Here is a 25162-nt window from a genome sequence, read left to right as displayed (position 1 = left end):
TACAGTAACTTTGTAGTAAATTTTCTTTTTTAAAAATATGTGCATAATCATAGGGTACAAGTCCAATTTTGCTATTCTGATATATTGCATTGTGGTAAAGTCAAGGCCTTCAGTGCATTCGTCACTGGAGCAAGGCACACTGTACCCACCATATAGTAAGTTTTCGGATAAGGAAATGTGAGTCCTGGCCGGGCGCGGTGGCTCACGCCTGTAATCCCAGAACTTTGAGAGGCTGAGGCAGGCAGATCACCTGAGGTCGGGAGTTCGAGATCAGCCTGACTAACATGAAGAAACCCCGTCTCTACTAAAAATACAAAAAATTAGCCGGGCGTGTTGGTGCATGCCTGTAATTCCAGCTACTTGGGAGCTGAGGCAGGAGAACCGCTTGAACCCGGGAGGCGGAGGTTGCGGTGAGCTGAGATCGTGCCATTGCACTCCAGCCTGGGCAACAAGAGTGAAACTCCATCTCAAAAAAAAAAAGAAGAAAGAAAGAAATGTGAGTCCTCCAGTTTTCTTTTTCAAGACTGTTTCAGCTATTCTGTCTTTATTTTTTGTTAATGTATTTCAATAGTTCTTAATGGGGACCATTCCCTGACCTGCTTCCAGGGAAATCTGGCAATCTGGAGACCTTTTTAGGAACTTGAACTAAGTAGAAAAAAATTTTTTTTTTCTTTTTTTTAAGACAGAGTTTCGCTCTAGTCACCCAGGCTGGAATGCAATGGCGCAGTCTTGGTTCACTGCAACCTCCGCCTCCTGGGTTCAAGCGATTCTCCTGCCTCAGCCTCCAGAGTAGATGGGATTACAGGTGTCCACCACCACGCCCAGCTAATCTTTGTATTTTTAGTAGAGACAGGGTTTCACCATGTTGGCCAGGCTGGTCTTGAACTCCTGACCTCAGGTGATCCACCCACCTCAGCCTCCCAAAGTGCTGGGATTACAGGCATGAGCCACCGCGCCCAGTCAATATCCTCATTTTATTTGCTGAGTTGCTATGTTAAAGTGTGAGTTGCCTGCTATGAATGAATGAAGAGACACTTAAAGCACTTGCCTGCATGACGATGTGCACCACCTTCTCTCTCCCCCTGTCCTGTGCCCTCAGGCCCTCTTCACCCAGGCCCAGGTGGCCCCATCCAGTGGCCTCTACAAATGTATTCCTCCTCAAGCTGGCCCACAGACCTTCCTTCCAGCAAGTGACTCACCTGCAACCTCCTCCACACACCTGAGCCAGCGGTTCTCAGTTCTTCTCTGAGGTCCCCCAGGACGGGTGATGATCTCATGTAGGTTCACTCGCATTAGGTGACACATTCTCACAAACAAACTGGTCTGTGCACTAAAGCACACAGCCACAACTCCTGAGGATGTTTTGCCATTGCCAAGTGTTGTTTGTCATGAGATGAGAGGTAAGAAAACAACATTTCACATCATGATTTAGCTCTAAATGACTTTTTTAATTGTATTTTTTAATTGACACCTAATAATTGTACATATTTATGGGTCCATAGCGATGTGATACATATAAGGTACAGTGATAAGGTCAGGGTGATTAGCATATCCATCATCTCAAACATTTAGCATTTCTTTGTGTTAGGAACATTCAATATCCCCTTTCTAGCTACTTGGAACTATATATTATTGTTAACTATAGTCAGGCCGGTTGCGGTGGGTCACACCTATAATCTTAGCACTTTGGAAGGCCGAGACGGGAGGATTGCTTGAGCCCAGGAGTTCAAGACCAGCCTGACCAACATAATAAGATCAGTCTCTACAAAAAAATCAAAACACTTGGCTGGGCATGGTGGCTGTAATCCTAGCACTTTGGGAGGCCTAGGCGGAGGATCACTTGAGCTTAGGAGTTCAAGGCCAGCCTGGGCAACATAGTGATACCCTGTCTCTTTATTTAAAAAAAAATTGAAAAATAAAACAAAAAATTAGCCAGGCGTGGTGGTGTGCACCTATAGTTCCAGCTACATGGGAGACTGAGGCAGGAAGATCACCTGATCGCAGGAGGTTGAGGCTGCAGTGTACTCCAGACCCTGTCTCAAAAAAAAAAAAAAATCTGTAGTCATCCTACAGTGGTATAGAACATTAGAACTTATTCCTCCTCCTATCTGGCTGTATTTTTTTTTTTTTTAAGATGGAGTCTCACTCTGTCGCCACACTGAAGTGCAATGGTGCAATCTTGGCTCATTGCAACCTCTGCCTCCCGGGTTCCAGTGATTCTCCTGCCTCAGCCTCCAAGTAGCTGGGACTACAGGTGCCCACCACCACACCTGGCTAATTTTTTGTATTTTTAGTAGAGGCAGGGTTTCACCATGTTGGCCAGGATGGTCTCAATCTCTTGACCTCATGATCCACCCGCCTCGGCCTCCCAAAGTGCTGGGATTACAGGCATGAGCCACTGTGCCCGGCCTATCTAGCTGTAATTTTATATCCTTTAACACATCTTTCCCTGTCCCTCCCTTCCTCTACCCTTCCCAGCCTCTGGTATGCTCTGTTCTACTTTTTCCTTCCATGAGATCAACTGTTTTTAGGTTCCACATATTAGTAAGAACATGTGATGTTTAACTTTCTGTTCCTAGCCCACTTCCATTCATGTTGCCACACGTGACAGGATTTCATTCTCAAGCCCCCAAAGGCACCTCACTGGGCCTTTGTTTTTTTGTTTTGTTTTGTTTTGTTTTTGCTTTTGTTTTTCAAACCTCTGGGACAGATGGCTCCTTCTAAGGCAGCCCATCCCCCTGGTGGACAGTTCTCTCCAATCTGGACAGAAGTCCTCTGGACAACTCACGTCCTCTCCCTGGGCTCATCCTGCACCGCATGGAGCTGGGCAGCCTGGGGACCCGCAGTGAACAGGACCTGGGGTGACTTGACCTTGAAGCCTGGAGGTCAGAGCCCACATCTGCCCAGGGGTCAGGGCCAGCTCACATCATGTAGACCCTGGTCAGCATCCCTGGGGCAGCCCTTGACAAGGCTGCAGGTCTTGTCTTGCCCTCCAGGGGGAGACATTGCACACAGACAACACTCAGGAAACATTCCCCTGGTCATGAACCTGGCTTTGCTAAGGAGGTGAAGGTAGAGCCCACTTTCCAACCCTTGCTCCAAAACACCCTTCCAGGCCCTCCCATGTACCTGCTCTGTCCCTTCCTGGGTCCTCTGAGGACCCTGTTCTGTGAGGGGTCCCTGTGCAGCTCCCCATTCCCTCCTGGCACCACCTGTGGGGAAGGTGCGGTGACCACAGGACAATCAGCCTCACAGAGGACAGAGACCACCCAGGATGGTCAGGGAGAAAATGGACAGGCCTTGAGCCTCAGCTCAAGGGAGGGAGGGTCTCCCTGAAGCCTTCCCCAAGGACAGTAGAGCCCAGAGCCACCCACCTCCCTCTATCACAGTCCTCTCTTCCCAGGACACACAGGACACCTCCCCCTCCATATCCGGGAGCTGCAGCTCCACCTGAGACCCCTGGACTTGGGTCTCTGTCCCTGGGTTAGAGGCCAGGCTGGTGACACTAGAGACAGGGGGCTGGTCCCTCCCCAGTCATCCCCCAGTGAGCCCCTTTCCATCCCCCAGAGCCACGTCTGTCACCTTCCTGCTGGGTGTCTTCCTACCTTCCCAGCACACTGAAGAGCATGGGGAGACCTGGCAGCTCACTGTGTTGCAAAGAAAATAATTACCACATTTGGATATGCCAGGGTTCTCTGTGTGCTGCTGACAGACCCATAGCCAGGACACAATAGAGGTCAGTGCTGGAGAGGGGGGATCCTCCTCCCCTGATGGGGACAGAGGTCTCATCAGCCTTGATTCTCAAAGTGTGGTCTGGGAAACCAAAATGTAGACAGAAAGGAAAGAGAAAGTAAGGACAAAGGTAGGAATGAGAGGAGAGGAAACAGAGCTTCCTGGACAAACCCCGCCCCAACACACATGATCAGACAAAGCTCTGGGCCCCAGGGAGGAGGCTCAGCACAGAGGGTGGAAAACAGCAGAGGTGACAGAGCAGCCGTGCTCGAAGCGTTCCTGGAGCCCAAGCTCTCCTCCACAGGTGAAGACAGGGCCAGCAGGAGACACCATGGGGCACCTCTCAGCCCCACTTCACAGAGTGCGTGTACCCTGGCAGGGGCTTCTGCTCACAGGTGAGGGGAGGACTCCCTGGGAAGGGGCGGAAAGAGGGCGCACAGAGAATGGCTAGGGTCCTCTGGGGAGGATGGAGCTCTAAGAGGGGACAGAGGGCTTCTCTTGGAGCCAAATAGGAGAGAGGACATGAAAGGGATAGAGATCATAAAAGGAAAGTCTCAGTGATCTGAAACTGTTAGTGAATAAACGATCTCCCATTTTTTACCTTTTCCAACTGAATCATCAATGAGCAATAAATTTCAAAAACTGGTGACAATAATCACAATTTAAGTCAGCGTGACAATTAAGGAAAACATTTTAAAAGGGGCATTAAACAGAGCCCTGAGCCACCAACCTCAGATATTGGCAAATAAACCCCAGGACATGAAGAGCCCTGGGAATGCTCACTAACTCATCCACAGGAGTCTGCAGCCTATCCCAGGCACTGGGGTGCAACCAACATCACACAAATCCCTGCCCTCACGGAGCTCACGCTCTCATGGGTGGGGAAGACAGACAAGCAAAGAGATCTGGAATGTGAGGTCAGGTGTTGACAAGAGCCCTGGAGGGAACAGAGCAGAAAAAGGTCAGAAAGGGAATACCCAGGGTCTCTAGGGGAGGTGTCAGGGAAAGGATCTCCCAAGAGTACCCTGATGTGATCAAGATCTGAGGGCAGTGGGGAGGGAGCCAAGCGGATCCCTGGGGAAGAGCATTCCAGAGAAATGACAAGGTCAGAGGCACTAAGGGAATGGGAGTCACACTGCTGACCTTGACCCAGTAGGACACACACACACACACACACACACACACACACACTCCAAGGTGGAGGGATGAAGACACCTGCTCAGGACCCAAGGCCCCATTTTTCCACCCTAATGCATAGGTCCCAATATTGACTGATGCTCTCTCCTCTCTCCTAGCCTCACTTCTAACCTTCTGGAACCCACCCACCACTGCCCAGCTCACTACTGAATCCATGCCATTCAATGTTGCAGAGGGGAAGGAGGTTCTTCTACTTGTCTACAATCTGCCCCAGCAACTTTTTGGCTACAGCTGGTACAAAGGGGAAAGAGTGGATGGCAACCGTCAAATTGTAGGATATGTAATAGGAACTCAACAAGCTACCCCAGGGCCCGCATACAGCGGTCGAGAGACAACATACCCCAATGCATCCCTGCTGATCCAGAACGTCACCCAGAATGACACAGGATTCTACACCCTACAAGTCATAAAGTCAGATCTTGTGAATGAAGAAGCAACTGGACAGTTCCATGTATACCGTGAGTATTTCCCCATGACCTCTGGGTGTTGGGGGGTTAGTTCTACTTCCCACACATGGGATTGTCAGGCCTGGGCTGTGCCTGTGTCCTCCTCTGCATTATACCCCATGTTAAGGTTTGAGCATTTAGTGCAGGACACACTATGGGACAGACATCAAAATACCGAATGTCTTACTCTGGAGTCCTGATCCTGCAGACATTTGCTTCAGAGGAAGGACAATCTGATGTGGGTAACTTATCGAGGGGAAACCAGTCTCAATCTAGCCCCCCGGGACCCTCCTGGTGAACATGTCCCTAAGAAAGACCCAGTAGGACTCAGTCAGGGTCTGGCCTGAAGGGCCTTCTGGGATCCTCACAGACAAGCTCAGCCCTGGGAATCCCCTGCTCCAAAACACTATCCCAAGGTTCTCAACTCCTGGTGACCCTGAGGAGCCTGGGCCAGGGCTAGATTGTGGCCTCCTGGGCAGGGCTGACTAGGAACAAGAATTTGAGCTATCCGAGGGCTGTGGCTCCTGGAGCTGGTAACCAGCCAGGGTTCAGGCACTAGAGCCTCATTTGGGCAAGGACGGAGCCTCATCCTTCACCTTAGTCTCAGCCTGGAGAGGACAGATGGACAAGCTCCCCAGACCATCAGCCAACTGCCCTGGGGGCTTAGGAGATGCCATAGGAAGTTTAGCATCCCCAGGAGGAGGAACAGAGGAGACAGGATGCTCCTGAAAGCTCCTTGTCCACCAGGGATCAGGCTGAGAGGCACTCTCAGGGAATCCAACAATAATAGATGCTGCGGCCGGGAGCGGTGGCTCACGCCTGTAATCCCAGTACTTTGGGAGGCCGAGGTGGACGGACTATGAGGTCAGGAGTTCAAGACCAGCCTGACCAACATGGTGAAATGCCGTCTCTACTAAAAATACAAAAAAATTAGCCGGGCGTAGTGGTGTGTGCCTGTAATCCCAGCTACTCAGGAGGCTGAGGCAGGAGAATTGCTTGAACCTGGGAGGCAGAGGTTGCAGTGAGCCAAGATCACACCACTGCATCCTAGCCTGGGTGACAGAGCGAGACTCCGTCTCAAAAAAATAAAATAAGATAAAATAAGATTGTTTATTTGGGCAGCTCCCCTATGCAGAGCTGAGGTCAAATAATTATAAATATTTTAAGGTTAATTCACAGACCACAAGATAAGCCAAAACCATTAACCATTTATACTATTTCACTGAGGGGAAACTGAGCCACATGGCAATAAATACAGTCACTATATCAAGGTCACACAGACCGTAACTGGAAGATCAGTTACAGGAGATTTGTCTTCAGCCACAGTCTTAACCTCTCCTCTACTCCAGGGGCCTTATTTGGCATCTGTGGACCCCAATACCAGAGTTGGTTCAGTTCCTTTCTTCTTAGGCATCTGCAGCCCAGAGGGGAGATCCTGGTCTGGGGAGTGAGACCAAATGGAGAATTAACCAAGTTTTATTCTGGAACTTATTCAACAATTAGAGTCAGTGTCAGAAATGTTCAGGCCTGGGTCAGGTGTGGTGGCTCACACCTGTAATCCCAGCACTTTGGGATGCCAAGGTGGGCGGATCACTTGAGGTCAGGAGTTCAAGACCAGCCTGGCCAACATGGTGAAACCCCATCTCTACTAAAAATACAAAAAAAATTAGTCGGGCATGGTGGTGCGTGCCTCTAATCCCAGCTACTTGGGAGGCTGAGGTGGTAGAATCGCTTGAACCCAGGAGGCAGAGGTTGCAGTGAGCCAAGATCATGTCACTGTGCTCCAGCCTGGGAGACAGAGTGAGACTCTATCTCAAAAAAAAAAAAAAAAATGTTCAGGCCTATCCCCTCAGACCCACACCTCTGCTCCCTGGACTTGAAATCCTGTGTTTCCTGATGTGTTGGTGTCACTCCCACAGGAGGATAAAGGAAAGGACTTTGCTTTCTCTCCTCACTCACACCCTGCACCAGCCAGGGCCCAATATGAAACACACACTCAGTAGTTCTCTCACGAATGAATGAATGATTGAATGATCCATAACCTCTTTAGAGACTGGATCTGGTTGCAGAATCCTGGGAGGTTCTTGCCATACCTGCTCCCCATCCCTCCAGAGACTGAGACCCATGTTCCATCCCCTGACCATCTACCCCTAAAGCCACCCCAAGTACCATATTTCATGTGACTCTGGGGCTGCTCGGCTGTGGGAAGGTTTTCAGGGCTCCCTGGTCTTGGTTCTGGGACACCAGAGGCTCCTGGTTGCTGGGGTCTCTAAGGTCACTTAGCCCCCACTGCTCACTGTCATGGGCATCTCTGACTCTCTCTGCTCCTCCATGTCCTCATTTTCCTCTCCCTTTATCCCAGCTGAACTGCACAGTTTCCTCCACCCTTAGGCCTTTCCCAGACACTCCGTCTAACAAGGTTGACTGTCCTGTTCCCTTCCCGCTCACACTGTGGCCAGGCCCACCTCCCAGGCAATAGGAAAGGCACAGAAATGAGCCCAGAGCAGCCACCCCTGCCAGGTCCATCATAAGCCACTGTTCCCACGTCCCTCAGTGAGGCTGACATGTGGAACAGGCCAGTGGACAGGGACGAGCGACTCCATACACTCTCTATACTGACTCACCAGGGGATCAGAGGCAGAAGGACAGGTCTGCAGTCCCCAAAGCCCATGGGCTCATTTCACCCATTTGACTCCTAACTCCATCCCTGTTCTGCTGTGGGCTCACATCCTCTAGTGGTTCCTGGGACCTTCCCCAGGTAGAGCTAGCCAGGCAGGTGCTGTCTGATGGGTTTGCTGCCCATTCCACCTACACCTGTGTCCTCATGATGACACCATTGTCATAAGGTGGGATCTCTCAGACAGGGAGATGCATTAGCCACTGGTGTCTCACTTAGACTCTGCCCAATTTGGATGAATTTGGTCAAACTCTAGTTGTGTTTCCTGAGGTTGAGAGAAAAGGAAGAAAGCATTTCACATGACTGTTTTGGGTTCCTCTTTTTACCTGAATTTCCACAGGAATTTGTAACATAGAACTCTTTCTAAATTTACTAACATAACATACATCACTTCTCCTCATATGGCATCGTTTCTCTCTTAATGCAATTGAGAACTCTCAGATATCCTTTCTGACAAGTTCTGTCTTCCTAACAGGACGCATGAGTCCCTTCTACCCAGGGAGTCACTGATTTCAAACTGACTTCAGCATCTTTCTTTGATCATAACATGATCCTACTGGACTTCAGAGCTTGGTTTAAGAGTTTATCATGCTATCTAGAGAATATTCCTCTTATTAATTGGTGTTAGATCCAGAGTATTAATAACAATTTTCACAAATGGAATAATTTAACTTCTCAAATTTATATCCCAGATCTACCAAACACACACGGTCCATGAGGGTCAGGCTTTCAGCAAGTTCATGCTCCTTCCATTCCACTAGCTGGTTATTCTGCATTTGCAAAAAACCCACATATTTCAGAAAAGATCCACAGTGTCATCATCTGCTCTTTTCAGGGGGAAAAGGGACATTAAAGACCAAAGACAAGGAACATAGATATGCTGTTAAATCCAGGCAGCCCCTGCCTATCACCCTCACTCTTTTCTAGATCATTCCTTGGACTCTGCTCTATCTTTAGGGGGTCACTGGCTCAAGTCAGTCATCATCAAACACCTGGGAAAAACTGCCCCACCTTGTGGTTCTGCTGCCTGACGACTGAGCTGACCTTCAGGCTTGCCCCTGGTGTCCCCTGTTATTTCTGCTGAAACATACAGTCCCAGGCCAGGCTGCTCAGTATCCTCAGGGTTTAAGGACAATAGGAAGTCCCATCATCACCCATCTCTAGGATGTCCTCAGACAGGGAAGCTGCAGAGAAAACACACCTAGTGAGGCAAAGTAGGACTGTGAAGCTGGAAGGGACCCAGCACCTGTATGTTCCAGGTGAGGACCCACAGGTGGGTCAGGCAGGCATCAGCCAGTCAGGGAAGGACCAGAAGTGCCTGGGGCTGTGACTCCCAGTCCTGGGTCTGTCCACGACCCAACACTGCTGCTCAGTTCACACTTGAGAAAGTCTGTGCTTCTCTCACACAGAGCAGGCGGCCTCACAGTCTCTGAGCCCTCAGATCATTGCACATCTGTCTTGTGAAACACACACTTGCCATGGGCTTTTAAGGACTTGGGTTGGCTGAGAGGTGGGGAGATGCCAACTCTGATTGAAAAATGCCCGGACGGAATCCCAGCACTTTGGGAGGTCGAGGCGGGCAGATCACGAGGTCAGGAGGTCGAGACCATCCTGGCTAACAGTGACCATCCTGGCTAAAATACAAAAAACTAGCCGGGCATGGTGGCACGCACCTATAGTCCCAGCTACTCAGGAGGCTGAGGCAGGAGAATCGCTTGAACCTGGGAGGAAGAGGTTGCAGTGAGCCAAGATCGTGCCACTGCACCCCAGCCTCGGCAACAAAGCGAGACTCTGTCTCAAAAAAAAAAAAAGAAAGAAAGAAAAATGCCCAGCCAGGCACTGTGGCTCACGCCTGTAATCCCAGCACTTTGAGAGGCCGAATCGGGCAGATTGCCAGAGCTCAGGAGTTTGAGACCAGCCTGGGCAACACGGTGAAACCCCGTCAGGCATGGTGGCATGTGCCTGTAATCCCAGCTACTCAGGAAGCTGAGGCAGGGGAATTGCTTGAATCCAGGAGGTGGAGGTTGCAGTGAGCCGAGATCGTGCCATTGCACTCCAGCCTGGGTGACAGAGCGAGGCTCCATCTCCCAAAAAAAAAAAAAAATAGAGAAAAGAAAAATGCCTGTGGAAATGCCTGTGGAGGAATCAAAGGTGCCACACAGGGCAATCTTCTCTCTGTTTTCTGCATAGCGGAGCTGCCCAAGCCCTCCATCTCCAGCAACAACTCCAACCCCGTGGAGGACAAGGATGCTGTGGCCTTCACCTGTGTATCTGAGACTCAGGACACAACCTACCTGTGGTGGATAAACAATCAGAGCCTCCCAGTCAGTCCCAGGCTGCAGCTGTCCAATGGCAACAGGACCCTCACTCTACTCAGTGTCACAAGGAATGACACAGGACCCTATGAGTGTGAAATACAGAACCCAGTGAGTGCGAACCGCAGTGACCCAGTCACCTTGAATGTCACCTGTGAGTATCTTCTGTTCCTCTGTGGCCCAGGCTGCCAGCCCAAATCCACGCAGCCAGAGGCCAGGCCTCTCAGTCCCTCTCAGGTCTAAGGACACAGACCCTTAACCCTGGACACCCAGGCTGGCCATGACTTCCTTTCCCCAGGCAAACCTGGGCAGCCCCAGCCTGAACCAAGAATAGGAAGGGAGAGGCTGCTCCTGTCCTGGGAGGCTCAGGGTCCACAGCCTGTGATGGGAGAAACAGGTGAATGTCTCAGACCCAGACTCAGTGGACACAATGGAGGTTTGGTTAGGACTTCAGGGTTGTGACTTAGTAGAGAGGAACACTGTGGCCCTTCTCCAGACCAGCAGCTTCCCCTTCCCTCTGATGACATCACCTGTGGCTTTATTCTCTTTGCTCCAGATGGCCCGGACACCCCCACCATTTCCCCTTCAGACACCTATTACCGTCCAGGGGCAAACCTCAGCCTCTCCTGCTATGCAGCCTCTAACCCACCTGCACAGTACTCCTGGCTTATCAATGGAACATTCCAGCAAAGCACACAAGAGCTCTTTATCCCCAACATCACTGTGAATAATAGTGGATCCTATACCTGCCACGCCAATAACTCAGTCACTGGCCGCAACAGGACCACAGTCAAGACGATCATAGTCACTGGTAAGTAATTCCTGGAGCATCGACACTAAGATCTGGGGTACAAGCTTTCTGGTTTTCAAATAGGAGCAGAGAAGAAATTTTCTTTTGCAGCCTGTATCCAACAGGCACAAACAAGTCCAAATTCTCCCCTGAACCCTCTCAATTCATCTGTGCAGACTCTCTTCCCTTTGTTTTTCTGATTTCTCACAGCTGACCTTAGGTCCAGCCTGGAATGTGGGGAGGGGGTTCTCTCAGCCCAGAAAGCCCCATGTAGCAAGAGGGGCTTCACAGAGGGGGAAGCAGAAAGGGTCCTCAAGGTCAATTTGCTTCTGTCACTAACATGTCCCTTTCTGTAACTTCTTGGCCTTCTTTTACCTATTCCGTGAGATATAAGGAATATGTGAAGTTTTAAAACAGACTCACAATAGTTTTCCCTAAATGAGAGAAGGAAATGCCCTTCATCAGGGATGAGCAGCTCAGACTCTGCTCCCTGCTCTACTCCCGGCTTGCCCGGTGATTGGCTCTGCCCTGACCCCATGTGGGGTAGGACGCAGGTGTGTGCGGAAGGTGTCCAGGTGGCCTGTCATGAATCCAGCTAAATCAAGATGGCAGTCAATGGCTGGGCGCTGTGGTTCATGCCTGTGATCCCAGCACTTTGGAAGGCCGAGGTGAGAGGATCACCTGAGGTCAGGAGTTCGAGACCAGCCTGACCAACATGGCAAAACTCCATCTCTACTAAAAATACAAAAAAAAAAAATTAGCCAGGCATGGTTGCACATGCCACTAGGCATGCCACTAGGGAGGCTGAGGCACAAGAATCACTTGAACCTGGGAGGCAGAGGTTGCAATGAGCCGAGATGGCACCACTGCACTCCAGCCTGGACGACAGAGAGAGACTCTGTCTCAAAAAATAAATAAATAAATAAATAAAGGCAGTCAACACCTGAGCCTCTCCCCTGGGTCAGGCTGCCTCCCTGAGCTTGTCCTGGCTCTGAAGTCACCAGCTGCATCAGGCTGTGGGCACAGCACATGGGATAGCACAGAGCACAGCGAGTGACCCACACTTGGAGAAATCGGGAGATTCAGCCACAGGGGCTCTGCATTGGAGAGAATGGGCAATGCCAAACAGCGTGTATTTGTAGAGAAGGTAAGAATATCAGCCTTTTGTTAACACTGTGCCTACTCTAGGAATCTCCTTCACCGTGATATTCTATCCACAGACCAGGAAGTAAAACTCCTCTTTACAGTGGGAAATCCTTCGGATTGGAACTCCAGATAGTAAGGTCGTGAAGACTGGATGGGGCATCATCATTCCCTAAAAAATTATTTAATGAAAAAAAACACTACCTTCCCTTTTGTATGTAAAGTGACAGTCACAGGAAGGATGCCTGATCACAGAAAGCTCCAGGAAAGGGTCAGTGGGAGGCCAGGCACGGTGGCTCACGCCTGTAATCCCAGCACTTTGGGAGGCCGAGGCGGGTGGATCACGAGGTCAGGAGATCAAGACCATCCTGGCTAACACGGTGAAACCCCGTCTCTACTAAAAATACAAAAAATTAGCTGTGCATGGTGGCACATGCCTTTAGTCCCAGCTACTCGGGAGGCTGAGGCAGGAGAATGGCTTGAACCCGGGAGGCAGAGCTTGCAGTGAGCTGAGATCATGCCACTGCATTCCGGCCTGGGTGACAGAGTGAGACTCCGTCTGAAAAAAAAAAAAAAAAAGTCAGTGGGAAAAACATTCTACCTGATGATGAGGTTGCTCGGTCTGTGCGCTGAGAAGAGGATTCCAAGTGGAGATACAGAGATATCCAGAGGGTCACTCTGAGACGATCTGGGGTCAGGAGGGAGGTGCAGCCCTCTCCTTACAATTCATCACCAGAACAAAGACACTCGACCTTCTGCAGAGGGTCAGGGCTATCCCCTGGTTGGTGACCTTTGCACAGCTCACTGTGGGACCTGAGAGCTGGCTAAAATCTCAGGGAAAGGAGCATAGCCCTAGGCCCCAGGCCCCAACCCTATTCTCAGTAGGTTATCTCAGATACTCTGCTTGTCCACAGAGCTAAGTCCAGTAGTAGCAAAGCCCCAAATCAAAGCCAGCAAGACCACAGTCACAGGAGATAAGGACTCTGTGAACCTGACCTGCTCCACAAATGACACTGGAATCTCCATCCGTTGGTTCTTCAAAAACCAGTCTCCCGTCCTCGGAGAGGATGAAGCTGTCCCAGGGCAACACCACCCTCAGCATAAACCCTGTCAAGAGGGAGGATGCTGGGACGTATTGGTGTGAGGTCTTCAACCCAATCAGTAAGAACCAAAGCGACCCCATCATGCTGAATGTAAACTGTAAGTGACTCCTCACCCCTTCCTATATGTCCCTCTAGGATTACTCTGTCAATGGTGTGCAAAATGGATAAAACTCACAGGAGGCAAAATATCAATGAAGAGACCATTATAGCAAACAGAATTGCAAAGTGGCTAAGAGCTCAGCTCAGGCCGGGCACAGTGGCTCACGCCTGTAATCCCAGCAATTAGGGAGGCCGAGGCGGGCGGATCACGAGGGCAGGAGATCGAGACCATCCTGGCTAATATGGTGAAACCCCGTGTCTACTAAAAATACAAAAAAAAATTAGCTGGGCGTGGTGGTGGGCGCCTGTAGTCCCAGCTACTCGGGAGGCTGAGGCGGGAGAATGGCGTGAACCCGGGAGGCGGAGCTTTCAGTGAGCCGAGATGGCGCCACTGCACTCCAGTCTGGGCAACAAAGCAAGACTCCATCTCAAAAAAAAAAAAAAAAAAAAAAAAAAAAAGAGCTCAGGCTCTGAATCAAATACACATATACTTAGTTGGTTTTTTTTGGTTGGTTGGGTTTTTTTGTTTTGTTGTTTTGAGACAGGGTCTCACTCTGTCACCCAGGCTGGAGTGCTGTGGTGTGATCAAAGCTCACTCCCGCCTCAATCCCCTGGGCTCAAGCAATCCTGCCACCTCAGCCTCCAGAGTAGCTGGGACTACAGGTTGCACCACCATGCCTGGCTAAGTTTTTAAGTTTTTTTGTAGAGTTGGGGTTTCACTGTGTTGCCCAGGCTGGTCTCAATCTCCTGGTCTCAGCCTCGGCCTCCCAAAGTGCTAGGATTACAGGAATGAGCCACTCTGCCCACCCCGTATTTAACTATTCTAAGTACCTCTCATACAGATGGAAGCATGCAATATTTGTCCTTTTGTGTCTGGCTTACTTCATTTAGCACAATGTCTTCGAGCTCCATCTATGCTGTAGAATGTATCAGAATTTCATTCCTTTTGGAGACTGAATAATATTATGCTGTGTAGATAAGATACATCACATTTTGCTTATCCACTCATCCATCTATGGACAGTTAGGTTGCTTCCACCTTTTGGCTATTATGAATAATGCTATTACAAACATGGGTATACAAATATCTGTTCAAATCCCTGCTTTCAGTTCTTTTAAATAGATACTCAGAAGTGGAATTGCTGGATCAAATGGTAATCCTGTTTAATTTTGAAGAACCATCATACCATTTTCCACAGTGGCTATACCATTTCACATTCCCACCAGCAATGCACTAGAGTTCCAATTTCTCTACATCCTCAAAGACATTTGTTGCTTTCTGGTTTTGTTTTGTTTTGTTTTTTATAATGGCCATCCTAATGGTTATAAGGTGGTATATCATTGGAGTTTTGATTTGCACTTCCCTAATGATTAGCAATATTTAGCATCTTTTCATGTGCTTATTTGCCATTTATCTTCTTTGGAGAAATGTTTATTCAAGTCCTTTGCCCATGTTTTAATTAGGTTGTTTGGGGATTTTTTGTTGAGTTGCAGTAGTTCTTTATATATTTTGGATATTAATCCCTTATCAGATATATGATTCTCAAATATTTTCTCCCATTCTATAAGAAGTCTTTTCACTTTTGTGATAATGTGCTTTGATACACAAAAGCTTTTAATTTTCATGAAGTCCAATTTCTCTACTTCTTCTTTCGTTGCCTGTGCTTTTAGTGTCATAGCCAAGAAATCATTGCCAAATTCAATGTTCCAAAGTTTTCACTCTATCTTCCAAGAGCTTTATAGTTTTAGCTCTTACATTTAGGTCTTTTATGCATTTTGAATTAATTTTTATATATGGTGTTACATAAAGGTTCAATTTCATTCTTTTGCATGGATATCCAGTTTCTTCAATGCCATTTGTTGAAAAGACTATCCTTTCCCCACTGAATGATCTTGGCACCCTTGTCAAAAACCATTTGGTTATGTATGCAAACATTTCTTTCTGGGCTCTATATTTTATTCCACTGGTTTCTATTTCTTTCTGCCAGTACCATACTGTTTTGATTACTGTAGCTTTTGGATTTTGTTTGTTTGTTTGTTTGTTTTATTGTTGTTGTTTGGGTTTTTTTTTTTGGTTTTGTTTTTTTGCTTTTCTTCGTAGAGATGGGGTTTCACCATGTTGCCGAGGCTGGTCTCAAACTCCTGAGCTCAAGCAATCCACCCGCCTCCACCTCCCAAAGTGCTAAGATTATGGGTGTGAGGATTACCGTAGCTTTGTAAAAAATTTTGAAACCAGGAAGTGTGAGCCCTTCAACTTTGTTTTTTTCAAGATTGCTTTGGCTATCCATGGTCCCTTCAGAGTCTATATAAATTTTAGAATGAATTTTTCTATTTCTGCAAAAAAAATTACTGGAATTTTGATAGAGATTGCACTGAATCTGTAGATCACTTTGGGTAGTACTGTCATCTTAACAATATTAAGTCTTCTAATCCATGAAAATGGGGTGTCTTTTCCATTTATGTCTTATTTAATTTCTTTTGGCAATGTTTTGTATTTTCAGGGTACAAATCTTTCACCTCTTTGGTTAAGTCTATTTCTAAGTATTTTTAAAGCTCTTATAAACAGAATTTTTTTCTTAATTTTCCTTTGAATTGTTATTAGTATACAAAAATACAACTGATTTTTGCATGTGGATTTTGTATCCTGCCACTTTGCTGAATTTATTATTCTAATAGTTTTTTTGTGGAATCTCTAGTGTTTTCTATATATAAGTTAGTGTATTCTGCAAACAGGTATAATTTTACTTCTTTCCAATCTAGATGCTTTTTTTTTCTTCCCTAATTGTTCTATCTAGGTCTTCCAATACTACATTGAATAGAAGTGGCAAAAGCAGGCATCCTTGTCTTGTTCTTGATCTTAAAGGAAAAGTTTTCAATCTTTCACCATTGACTATGATGGTAGCTGGGGGTTTTCACATGCAGCATTTATTATGTTGAGAATTTCCTTCTATTCCTAGTTTCAGTGTTTTTTAGCATGAAAGAAAGTTGAATTTTGTCAAATGCTTTTATCGACTCATTTTCATTACTGGTTATAGGTCTATTCGGATTTTCTATTTATTCATGATTCTATCATGGCTGGTTTTGTGTTTCTAGGAATTTGTTCATTTCATCCAGGTTATCCAATTTGTTGGCATTCAATTACTCATAGTACTCTTATAATCCTTATTATTTCTGCAGAATTAGTAGTAATGTTTTACTTCCATTTCTGACTTTAGTAATTTGAATCTTCTTTCTTTCTTAGTCAATCTAGTTAAAAGTTGTCAATTATAGTGATCTTTTTTGAAGAACAACTTTTTTTTTTCGGTTTGAGACAGGTTCTCACTCTGTCACCGAGGCTGATCATGGCTCACCGCAGCCTCAACCTCCCAGGTTCAAGCAATCCTCCTGCTTCAGCCTCCTGGGTAGCTGAAACTACAGACACGCACTACCACCTCCGGCTAATTTTTGTAATTTTTTGTAGAGACAGGGTTTCACCATCTTGCCCAGCTGGTCTCAAATTCCTGAGCTCAAGTGATACACCTGCCTCAGCCTCCCAAATTGCTGGGATTACAGTCGTACACCACTGTACCTGGCCTACAGTTATAAATTTCTTTCTTGCACAAGATTCTTAACTACTCTGAGCCTCGGATTCCTCAACCGAAAATTGCACTGAGAATGCCTGCTCCATAGTATTGCACGGGTTTGGGGTTTTTGTTTTGTTTTTGAGACAGGGTCTCACTCTGTCACCCAGACTGGAGTGCAGTGGTGCAAACGCAGCTCACTGCAGGCTCAACCTCCTGGGCTCAAGCAATTCCCTCACCTTAGCCTCCTAAGTAGTACATACTACCACACCTGGCTAATTTATTTTTATTTTTGTTTTCGGAGAGACAGAATCTCACCATGTTACCCAGGCTGGACTCGAACTCCTGGGCTCAAGCAATCCTCCCATCTGTTTCCCAAAGTGCTGAGATTACAGGTGTGAGCCACCACGCCTGGCCCCATAGTGTTATTTTAAAGATTTAATGTAATAATAAACCTTCAGCAAAACACCACGCACAGAGGAAATGTTTCATAAATGTTAGCTGCTATTACTACTACTATTATCATTAGCCTTGAAATCAGGTAGTCCTAGGGTCAAATCTCAGATCCACATCTCACTAGCCATCTGACTTTAGGTAAGCTTTTTACCACTCTAAGCTTCCATTTTTTCATGTTTAAAATGGAAATAATGTCTACCTGACAGCACTATTTTATGGATCAAATAAGATACATGTAAAGCATTTAGCAGCACAGGGCCTGGCACACAGGAAGTACTCCACAAAAGTAGCTAACATAGCATTAGTCACCAGCCTGAGTTGACTGGTGAGGGTTAAGCCCCAAATAGTTGCAACAGATATAAAGAAGAAATAGGCTAGACAAGTGGCTCACACCTGTAATCCCAACATTTGGGAGGCCGAGGCTGGAAGATCTCTTGAGCCCAGGAGTCCAAGACCAGCCTGGGCAATATAGTGGAACCCTATCTCTACAAAAATTATTTTTTTTAATTAGCCAGGTGGGTGGGCGTGGTGGCTCACGCCTGTAATCCCAACACTTTGGGAGGTTGAGGCAGGCGGGTCACCTGAGGTCGGGAGTTCAAGACCAGCCTGACCAGGATGGAGAAACCCCGTCTCCACTAAAAATACAAAATTAGCCAGGCGTGGTGGCGCATGCCTGTAATCCCAGCAACTTAGGAGGCTGAGGTAGGAGAATCGCTTGAACCTGGGAGGCAGAGGTTGCAGTGAGCCGAGATCACGCCATTGCACTCTAGCCTGGGCAACAAGAGCAAAACTCGGTCTCAAAAAAAAAAAAAAGAAAGAAAAAAATTAGCCAGGTGTGGTGGCATGTGCTTATAGTCTCAGCTACTGAGGAGACTGAGGTGGGAGGATCACTTGATCCCAAGAGGCTACAATGAGCCATGATTGTGCCACTGCACTCCAGCCTGGGTGATAGAGTGAGAACCTGCCTCAAAAAAAAAAAAAAGAAGAAGAAGAAGAAGAAGAAGAAATAGATGCAAAAGGTATTATTTATATATTTTATATATATATATATGGGGGGAGAAGCATTATACAAGAAACCCACTGGGACATGGCTATGATCAAATATGGGAAAGGGGGAAAAAAGGAGGTAAAGCAAAGTCTCAAGCCTGGTATGTTAGTTTCCATCTACTGAGATACAGTGAAGATGGGATTAAACATACGAGATAATTTATTGGGGAAAATGCCTGTGAGGGAAAGTAAGGCGAGAGTGAGAGGAACCTCAGACCATGATGCAGATCTGATTCCTGTGGAAGAGAAAGACAGGAAGGAAGTTTTAGATTGCAGTGCAGTTTTTGTTTGTTTGTTTTTTGAGACAGAGTCTCACTCTGTTGCCCAAGCTTGAGTGCAGTAGTGTGATCTCGGCTCACTGAAACCTCTGCCCCCCGGGTTCAAGCGATTCTCCTGCCTCAGCCTCTCAAGTAGCTGGGATTATAGGCACCTGCCACCGCACCCAGCTAAATTTTGTATTTTTAGTAGAGATGGGGTTTCACCATCTTGGCCAGGCTGGTCTTGAACTCCTGACCTCGTGATCCACCCACCTCAGCCTCCCAAAGTTCTGGGATTACAGGCGTGAGCCACCACGCCCGGCCTGCAGTGCAGTTCTAAGAGCGTTTCTGCAAGGCTGACAGGGAGTCCTCCAGCCATTCACACTTCAGAATAAAACAGTCACACAAAACTGGGCTAGCTTTCATACCCCTGCTGGGAGCCTGTGGGAAGCCAGTTCTCTATGCAAAAGAGGTGGTGAATTCAGAATGCACCAACTGCCACAACTGAGACACTGAGAAAAAGATGCAACCACGAAAAAGGTGGAAAGTTCTAATCACATACAAAATAGCAATCAGACTTTCTCATATTTCAAAGCCTTAAAAATGTCTGAGTGCAGAAAAGCCAGGGTGGAATTGACAGAAGAGAGATCATCAACCTAGAAACATGGTGATTGGGGTTGGGTGCAGTGGCTCACGCCTATAATCCAAGCACTTTGGGAGGCCGAGGCAGGCGGATCATGAGGTCAGGAGTTCAAGACCAGTCTGACCAATATGGTGAAACCCCGTCTCTACTTAAAAAATACAGAAATTAGCCAGGTGTGGTGGCACGTGCCTGTAGTCCAGCCTGAGGCAGGAGAATCGCTTGAACCTGGGAGGCGGAGGTTGCAGTGAGCCAAGATTATGCACTCCAGCCTGAGAGACAGAGCAAGACTCTGTCTCAAAAAAAAAAAAAGAAAAGAAAAAAAGAAACATGGTGATTGAAAAAAAAAAATTGCAAGGATATAGTTAGCTAATCACCTTCCAGCAACCTTCCCACAACGAAACTGTATTCCTTGAAGGAACAATTAGAAACTACTTCATTCTGAGAGTTGTTTCCCAGCCCCCATTGTAAAATAATTTCACTTTCATTTCTTCTCCTCTTTTCTCTCCATGACAGATAATGCTCTACCACAAGAAAATGGCCTCTCACCTGGGGCCATTGCTGGCATTGTGATTGGAGTACTGGCCCTGGTTGCTCTGATAGCATTAGCCCTGGCATGTTTTCTGCATTTCGGGAAGACCGGCAGGTATGATGGCCTTTCCTCTTGTTCTGTTTCCTCCAAGGCTGACTGCCATGCTTGGGAGAGGGAAAGAATTCTTTGCCTGTTTCTGGGCCTGGATCTCATACTCCTCCCACTAAACTCCTGCTTCTCGGCACTAATTCCCACAGGTTTCCTCTTCCCTGGTCTTCGTGCTCCCTGTCTCCCATTAACTCTTGGACATGGGTATTCCAATCCCCATCTAATCTAGAGGAAGAGACTCAAGTATGTTCCTCTGTCCCCTAGTCAGGGAAAGCAAGGTATAAGAAGGAAAACAAATGAAAAAATGAAAGAAGCAGCAGGAGAAAGCAAGTCATGTGCTCTGTTGACCACATTGGAAGAGGAGGGAGAAATAGCATAGGAAGAGAACCTAAGAGAAAGCAAAAACAACCAAAGTCCTCTTGAACAATAAATAGAGAAAAAAAAAAAGTATCTACCCCGGAAAACAAAATGGGAAAGGTTTTAAGGATAGAAGTAGGCACAGAAGCAGCTGATAAAGAATGAAATGAAATGTGAATATCCAGCAAACAGGAAAAGAGTAAACACTAGAAGGGATTGTAGTTAGACTGAAGAACGAGGCCCTCAGAAGAAAGGCAGTATGAACATCAAGGACTCTAAGGAATTACCTGCTCACAGTGTCCTTCCTAACTTAAGGAACAAAGATCCTGTGCTTGGGAATAGCAGTCACAGTGTCTGATATTTATTTAGGGCAAGCGACCAGCGTGATCTCACAGAGCACAAACCCTCAGTCTCCAACCACAGTAAGTAAAGCCACTTACCCCAGTGAGAACTGGTATGTTCCACCACGTGCCCTCCCCTGGCAGGGAATCCTGGATTCCCAAACCACTCCCTCCCTTCTGAATTTTCACAGAAAGGATCTGATTTCCCAACCCTAAGGTGGCATAGGTCTTCCCACCCTTCCTAGCCACAGGAGTCCCCTGAGACACATCTGAGGAGAGAGGCTCACTCTGCCTAGGCCAGGCAGGCCTGAGGAAGATCCCATGTTTCCAGGAGCCATTTCCTCAGCCTTACTCCTTCCGCCTCCTGCCTCTATTACGGATGTGGGCACTCTCCCTTGGTGAGACTTTCCTTATCTTGTGGGTGCTGTGGGTGCTACAAGTCTCAATGCCCCTCCTTGCCACTGGAGCATGTTACTGAGAAACACATCTGGGCAAAAATCAAGGCCTTGTGAACTGGTAGAACTCTTCACAAGTGGATTGTGGCCTCCTGTGGTTCTGCCCCTGCCCCCTCTCTGGTACTAACATGCTGGGTCTGGACCATACACTCTGAGGGAAGTAAATTCCTTAACTGATCCTTAAACTCCCCACCCTCCAACTGCCACCTCCTTCAGCTAGAATCACCTGAAGTCAGCTTTGCATTTCCATGGATCGCTAACTCTTCTTTTGCTTCTCCAGCTCAGGACCACTCCAATGACCCACCTAACAAGGTAAGCATAGCCGGTTTTCATGGGCTTATTTTCTCATGGAAATGATTCTGTGTAGAATTGATTATTCATGAAGACACAATGTAACATCAAGTTTGGGTTAATGTTCCTCAGTGCAACAACAAAGACGTATTTGTAATCACTCCCATGAGTCTACTTTGCAGCAAGAACATGCATTTTGGAATTATTCCCATCCTGTGTCTGAATACTGGATGTGACTCTTAGTAGCTCTGTGACCCTTGTCAAGTAACTTAACCTCTTTGATCCTCAGCTTTGTCATCTGTAAAATGGGCATTCTGCCTACTTCAAAGAGAAGTTGAAGGGATTAAACGAGATAACCTACAAAGAGCACCCAGCACAATGGCCTAAAAAAGGAAGGCACTGAATCATTCTCACTCCCCTACCTTCAGTCTGATCCTGCTCTTATTGTCAAAAGGATAATTTCAATTTTAATAGATCTGAGATCCTGTTTTTTATAATAATTTTATAGAATTTTTCATTTTATGGCCAGGCACAGTGGCTCATGCCTGTAATCCCAGCACTTTGGGAGGCCAAGGCAGGCGAATCACAAGGTCAGGAGATCGAGACCATTCTGGCTAACATGGTGAAACCCCAGCTCTACTAAAAATACAAAAAAATTGGTCAGCTGTGGTGGTGGGCGCCTGTAGTCCCAGCTACTTGGGAGGCTGAGGCAGGAGAATGGCGTGAACCCAGGAGGTGGAGTTTGCAGTGAGCCAAGATTACGCCATTGCGCTCCAGCCTGGGCGACAGAGGGAAACTCTGTCTCAAAAAAAAAATAATTTTTCATTTTACCTTTTCAATAGAGCAAACATACATACTGAAAAGTGCTAAATCATAATTATACTTTCACAATGTATGAACTTTCACAAGTTGAACACACCCAGGTAAGCAGCACCCAAATCATGAAATACTACATGACCTCCCCTTAAAAAGAGACCCTTCCAGCCAGGCACAGTGGCTCACACCTGTAATCCCAGCACTCTGGGAGGTCAAGGCAGGTGGATCACTAGAAGTCAGGAGTTCTAAACCAGCCTGGCCAACATAGTGAAACCTTGTTCTACTAAAAATACAAAAAATTAGCCGGGCGTGGTAGCGGATGCCTGTAATCCCAGCTACTTGGGAGGCTGAGACAGGAGCATCGCTTGAACCCGGGAGGCAGAGCTTGCAGTGAGCCGAGATCGTGCCATTGCACTCCAGCCTGGGCGACAGAGCGAGACTCCGTCTCAAAAAAAAAAAAAAAAAAAAAAAAAAACTCTACCAGTCACTTCCCTCCAAAGAGGAGTAACCACTATCCTGACTTCTAATGCTCCAGATTAGTATTACTTGGTTTTGTTCTTATCTAAAGGAGAAATACAACATATCCTTATATGTGGCTTCTTCAACATTGCTTTGTGAGACTCATCCATATTGTATGTATTTGTGGTTTGCTGGTTCTCATTGCTGCATTATCCTATCCCATTGCATATATACCATAATTTCTCTCTTCTAATGATCATTCATCAGGAGGTCAGCAAGCAGAGAATGGGTAACAACAAAAGCCCTTCTCCAGAGCTAAAATTTCAAAATGGTAACAGCCTGTGGTGCTGAATCACACCAGGCAAGGTGAGGCCCTGCCCTGTGTCACTGACTTAACTGATCATTACTTGTGCTTTTCAGATGAATGAAGTTACTTATTCTACCCTGAACTTTGAAGCCCAGCAACCCACACAACCAACTTCAGCCTCCCCATCCCCAACAGCCACAGAAATAATTTATTCAGAAGTAAAAAAGTAGTAATGAAACCTGTCCTGCTCACTGCAGTGCTGATGTATTTCAAGTCTCTCACCCTCATCACTAGGAGATTCCTTTCCCCTGTAGGGGTAGAGGGGTGGGGACAGAAACAATTTTCTCCTACTCTTCCTTCCTAATAGGCACCTCCAGGCTGCCTGGTCACTGCCCCTCCCTCAGTGTCAATAGATGAAAGTACGTTGGGAGTCTGTAGGAAACCCAACCTTCTTGTCATTGAAATTTGGCAAAGCTGACTTTGGGAAAGAGGGGGCAGAACTTCCCCTCCATTCCCCTTTTCCCAACCTGGACTTGTTTTAAACTTGCCTGTTCAGAGCACTCATTCCTTCCCACCCCAGTCCTGTCCTATCACTCTAATTCGGATTTGCCATAGCCTTGAGATTATGTCCTTTTCCATTAAGTACATGTGCCAGGAAACAAGACAGAGAGAAAGTAAAGGCAGTAATGCCTTCTCCTATTTCTCCAAAGCCTTGTGTGAACTCACCAAACACAAGAAAATCAAATATATAACCAATAGTGAAATGCCACACCTTTGTCCACTATCAGGGTTGTCTACCTGTAGGATCAGGGTCTAAGCACCTTGGTGCTTAGCTAGAATACCACCTAATCCTTCTGGCAAGCCTGTCTTCAGAGAACCCACTAGAAGCAACTAGGAAAATCACTTGACAAAATCCAAGGCAATTCCTGATGGAAAATGCAAAAGCACATATATGTTTTAATATCTTTATGGGCTCTGTTCAAGGCAGTGCTGAGAGGGAGGGGTTATAGCTTCAGGAGGGAACCAGCTTCTGATAAACACAGTCTGCTAGGAACTTGGGAAAGGAATCAGAGAGCTGCCCTTCAGCGATTATTTAAATTATTGTTAAAGAATACACAATATGGGGTATTGGGATTTTTCTCCTTTTCTCTGAGACATTCCACCATTTTAATTTTTGTAACTGCTTATTTATGTGAAAAGGGTTATTTTTACTTAGCTTAGCTATGTCAGCCAATCCGATTGCCTTAGGTGAAAGAAACCACCGAAATCCCTCAGGTCCCTTGGTCAGGAGCCCCTCAAGATTTTTTTTGTCAGAGGCTCCAAATAGAAAATAAGAAAAGGTTTTCTTCATTCATGGCTAGAGCTAGATTTAACTCAGTTTCTAGGCACCTCAGACCAATCATCAACTACCATTCTATTCCATGTTTGCACCTGTGCATTTTCTGTTTGCCCCCATTCACTTTGTCAGGAAACCTTGGCCTCTGCTAAGCTGTATTTGGTCCTTGAGAAGTGGGAGCACCATACAGGGACACTATCACTCATGCTGGTGGCATTGTTTACAGCTAGAAAGCTGCACTGGTGCTAATGCCCCTTGGGGAAACGGGGCTGTAAGGAGGAGGATTATAACTTAGGCCTAGCCTCTTTTAACAGCCTCTGAAATTTATCTTTTCTTCTATGGGGTCTATAAATGTATCTTATAATAAAAAGGAATGACAGGAGGAAGACAGGCAAATGTACTTCTCACCCAGTCTTCTACACAGATGGAATCTCTTTGGGGCTAAGAGAAAGGTTTTATTCTATATTGCTTACCTGATCTCATGTTAGGCCTAAGAGGCTTTCTCCAGGAGGATTAGCTTGGAGTTCTCTATACTCAGGTACCTCTTTCAGGGTTTTCTAACCCTGACACGGACTGTGCATATTTTCCCTCATCCATGCTGTGCTGTGTTATTTAATTTCTCCTGGCTAAGATCATGTCTGAATTATGTATGAAAATTATTCTATGTTTTTATAATAAAAATAATATATCAGACATCGA

The 25162-nt window shown here is 46.7% G+C and overlaps 2 protein-coding genes and 1 long non-coding RNA gene across 4 annotated transcripts in view; 1 reads left to right on the top strand and 2 right to left on the bottom strand.

Moving 5' to 3' along the window:
* The window catches only part of LOC107969552 (uncharacterized), a 260968-nt gene that overhangs the window by 117880 nt on the left and 117926 nt on the right, over nt 1–25162 (bottom strand). The gene's annotated exons all lie outside the window — the stretch shown is intronic.
* On the bottom strand, nt 1428–10454 carry LOC129138104 (uncharacterized). Of its 2 annotated transcripts, none has more exons than XR_010153884.1 (3): nt 10347–10454; nt 9064–9236; nt 1428–2033 (listed from the first exon to the last, which is right to left on the bottom strand). It is a non-coding gene; the product is annotated as an uncharacterized LOC129138104 (long non-coding RNA). The 2 variants fall into 2 exon arrangements; XR_010153883.1 differs by lacking the exon at nt 1428–2033 and adding an exon at nt 6572–6815.
* Nucleotides 3907–25162, top strand: CEACAM1 (CEA cell adhesion molecule 1). The gene is given in 10 exon segments (XM_063801767.1): nt 3907–4127; nt 5028–5387; nt 10243–10521; nt 10924–11178; nt 13215–13347; nt 13349–13500; nt 19978–20107; nt 20828–20880; nt 21535–21566; nt 23241–25162. Coding segments are annotated over 10 exon segments (1575 nt in total). The 5' UTR covers nt 3907–4063; the 3' UTR covers nt 23358–25162.

Source organism: Pan troglodytes, chromosome 20 (assembly GCF_028858775.2).
Source record: "Pan troglodytes isolate AG18354 chromosome 20, NHGRI_mPanTro3-v2.0_pri, whole genome shotgun sequence".
NCBI lineage: Eukaryota > Metazoa > Chordata > Mammalia > Primates > Hominidae > Pan > Pan troglodytes.
The sequence above is the reverse complement of the archived record's forward strand: the minus strand, read 5'-3'. Positions and strand labels throughout refer to the sequence as shown.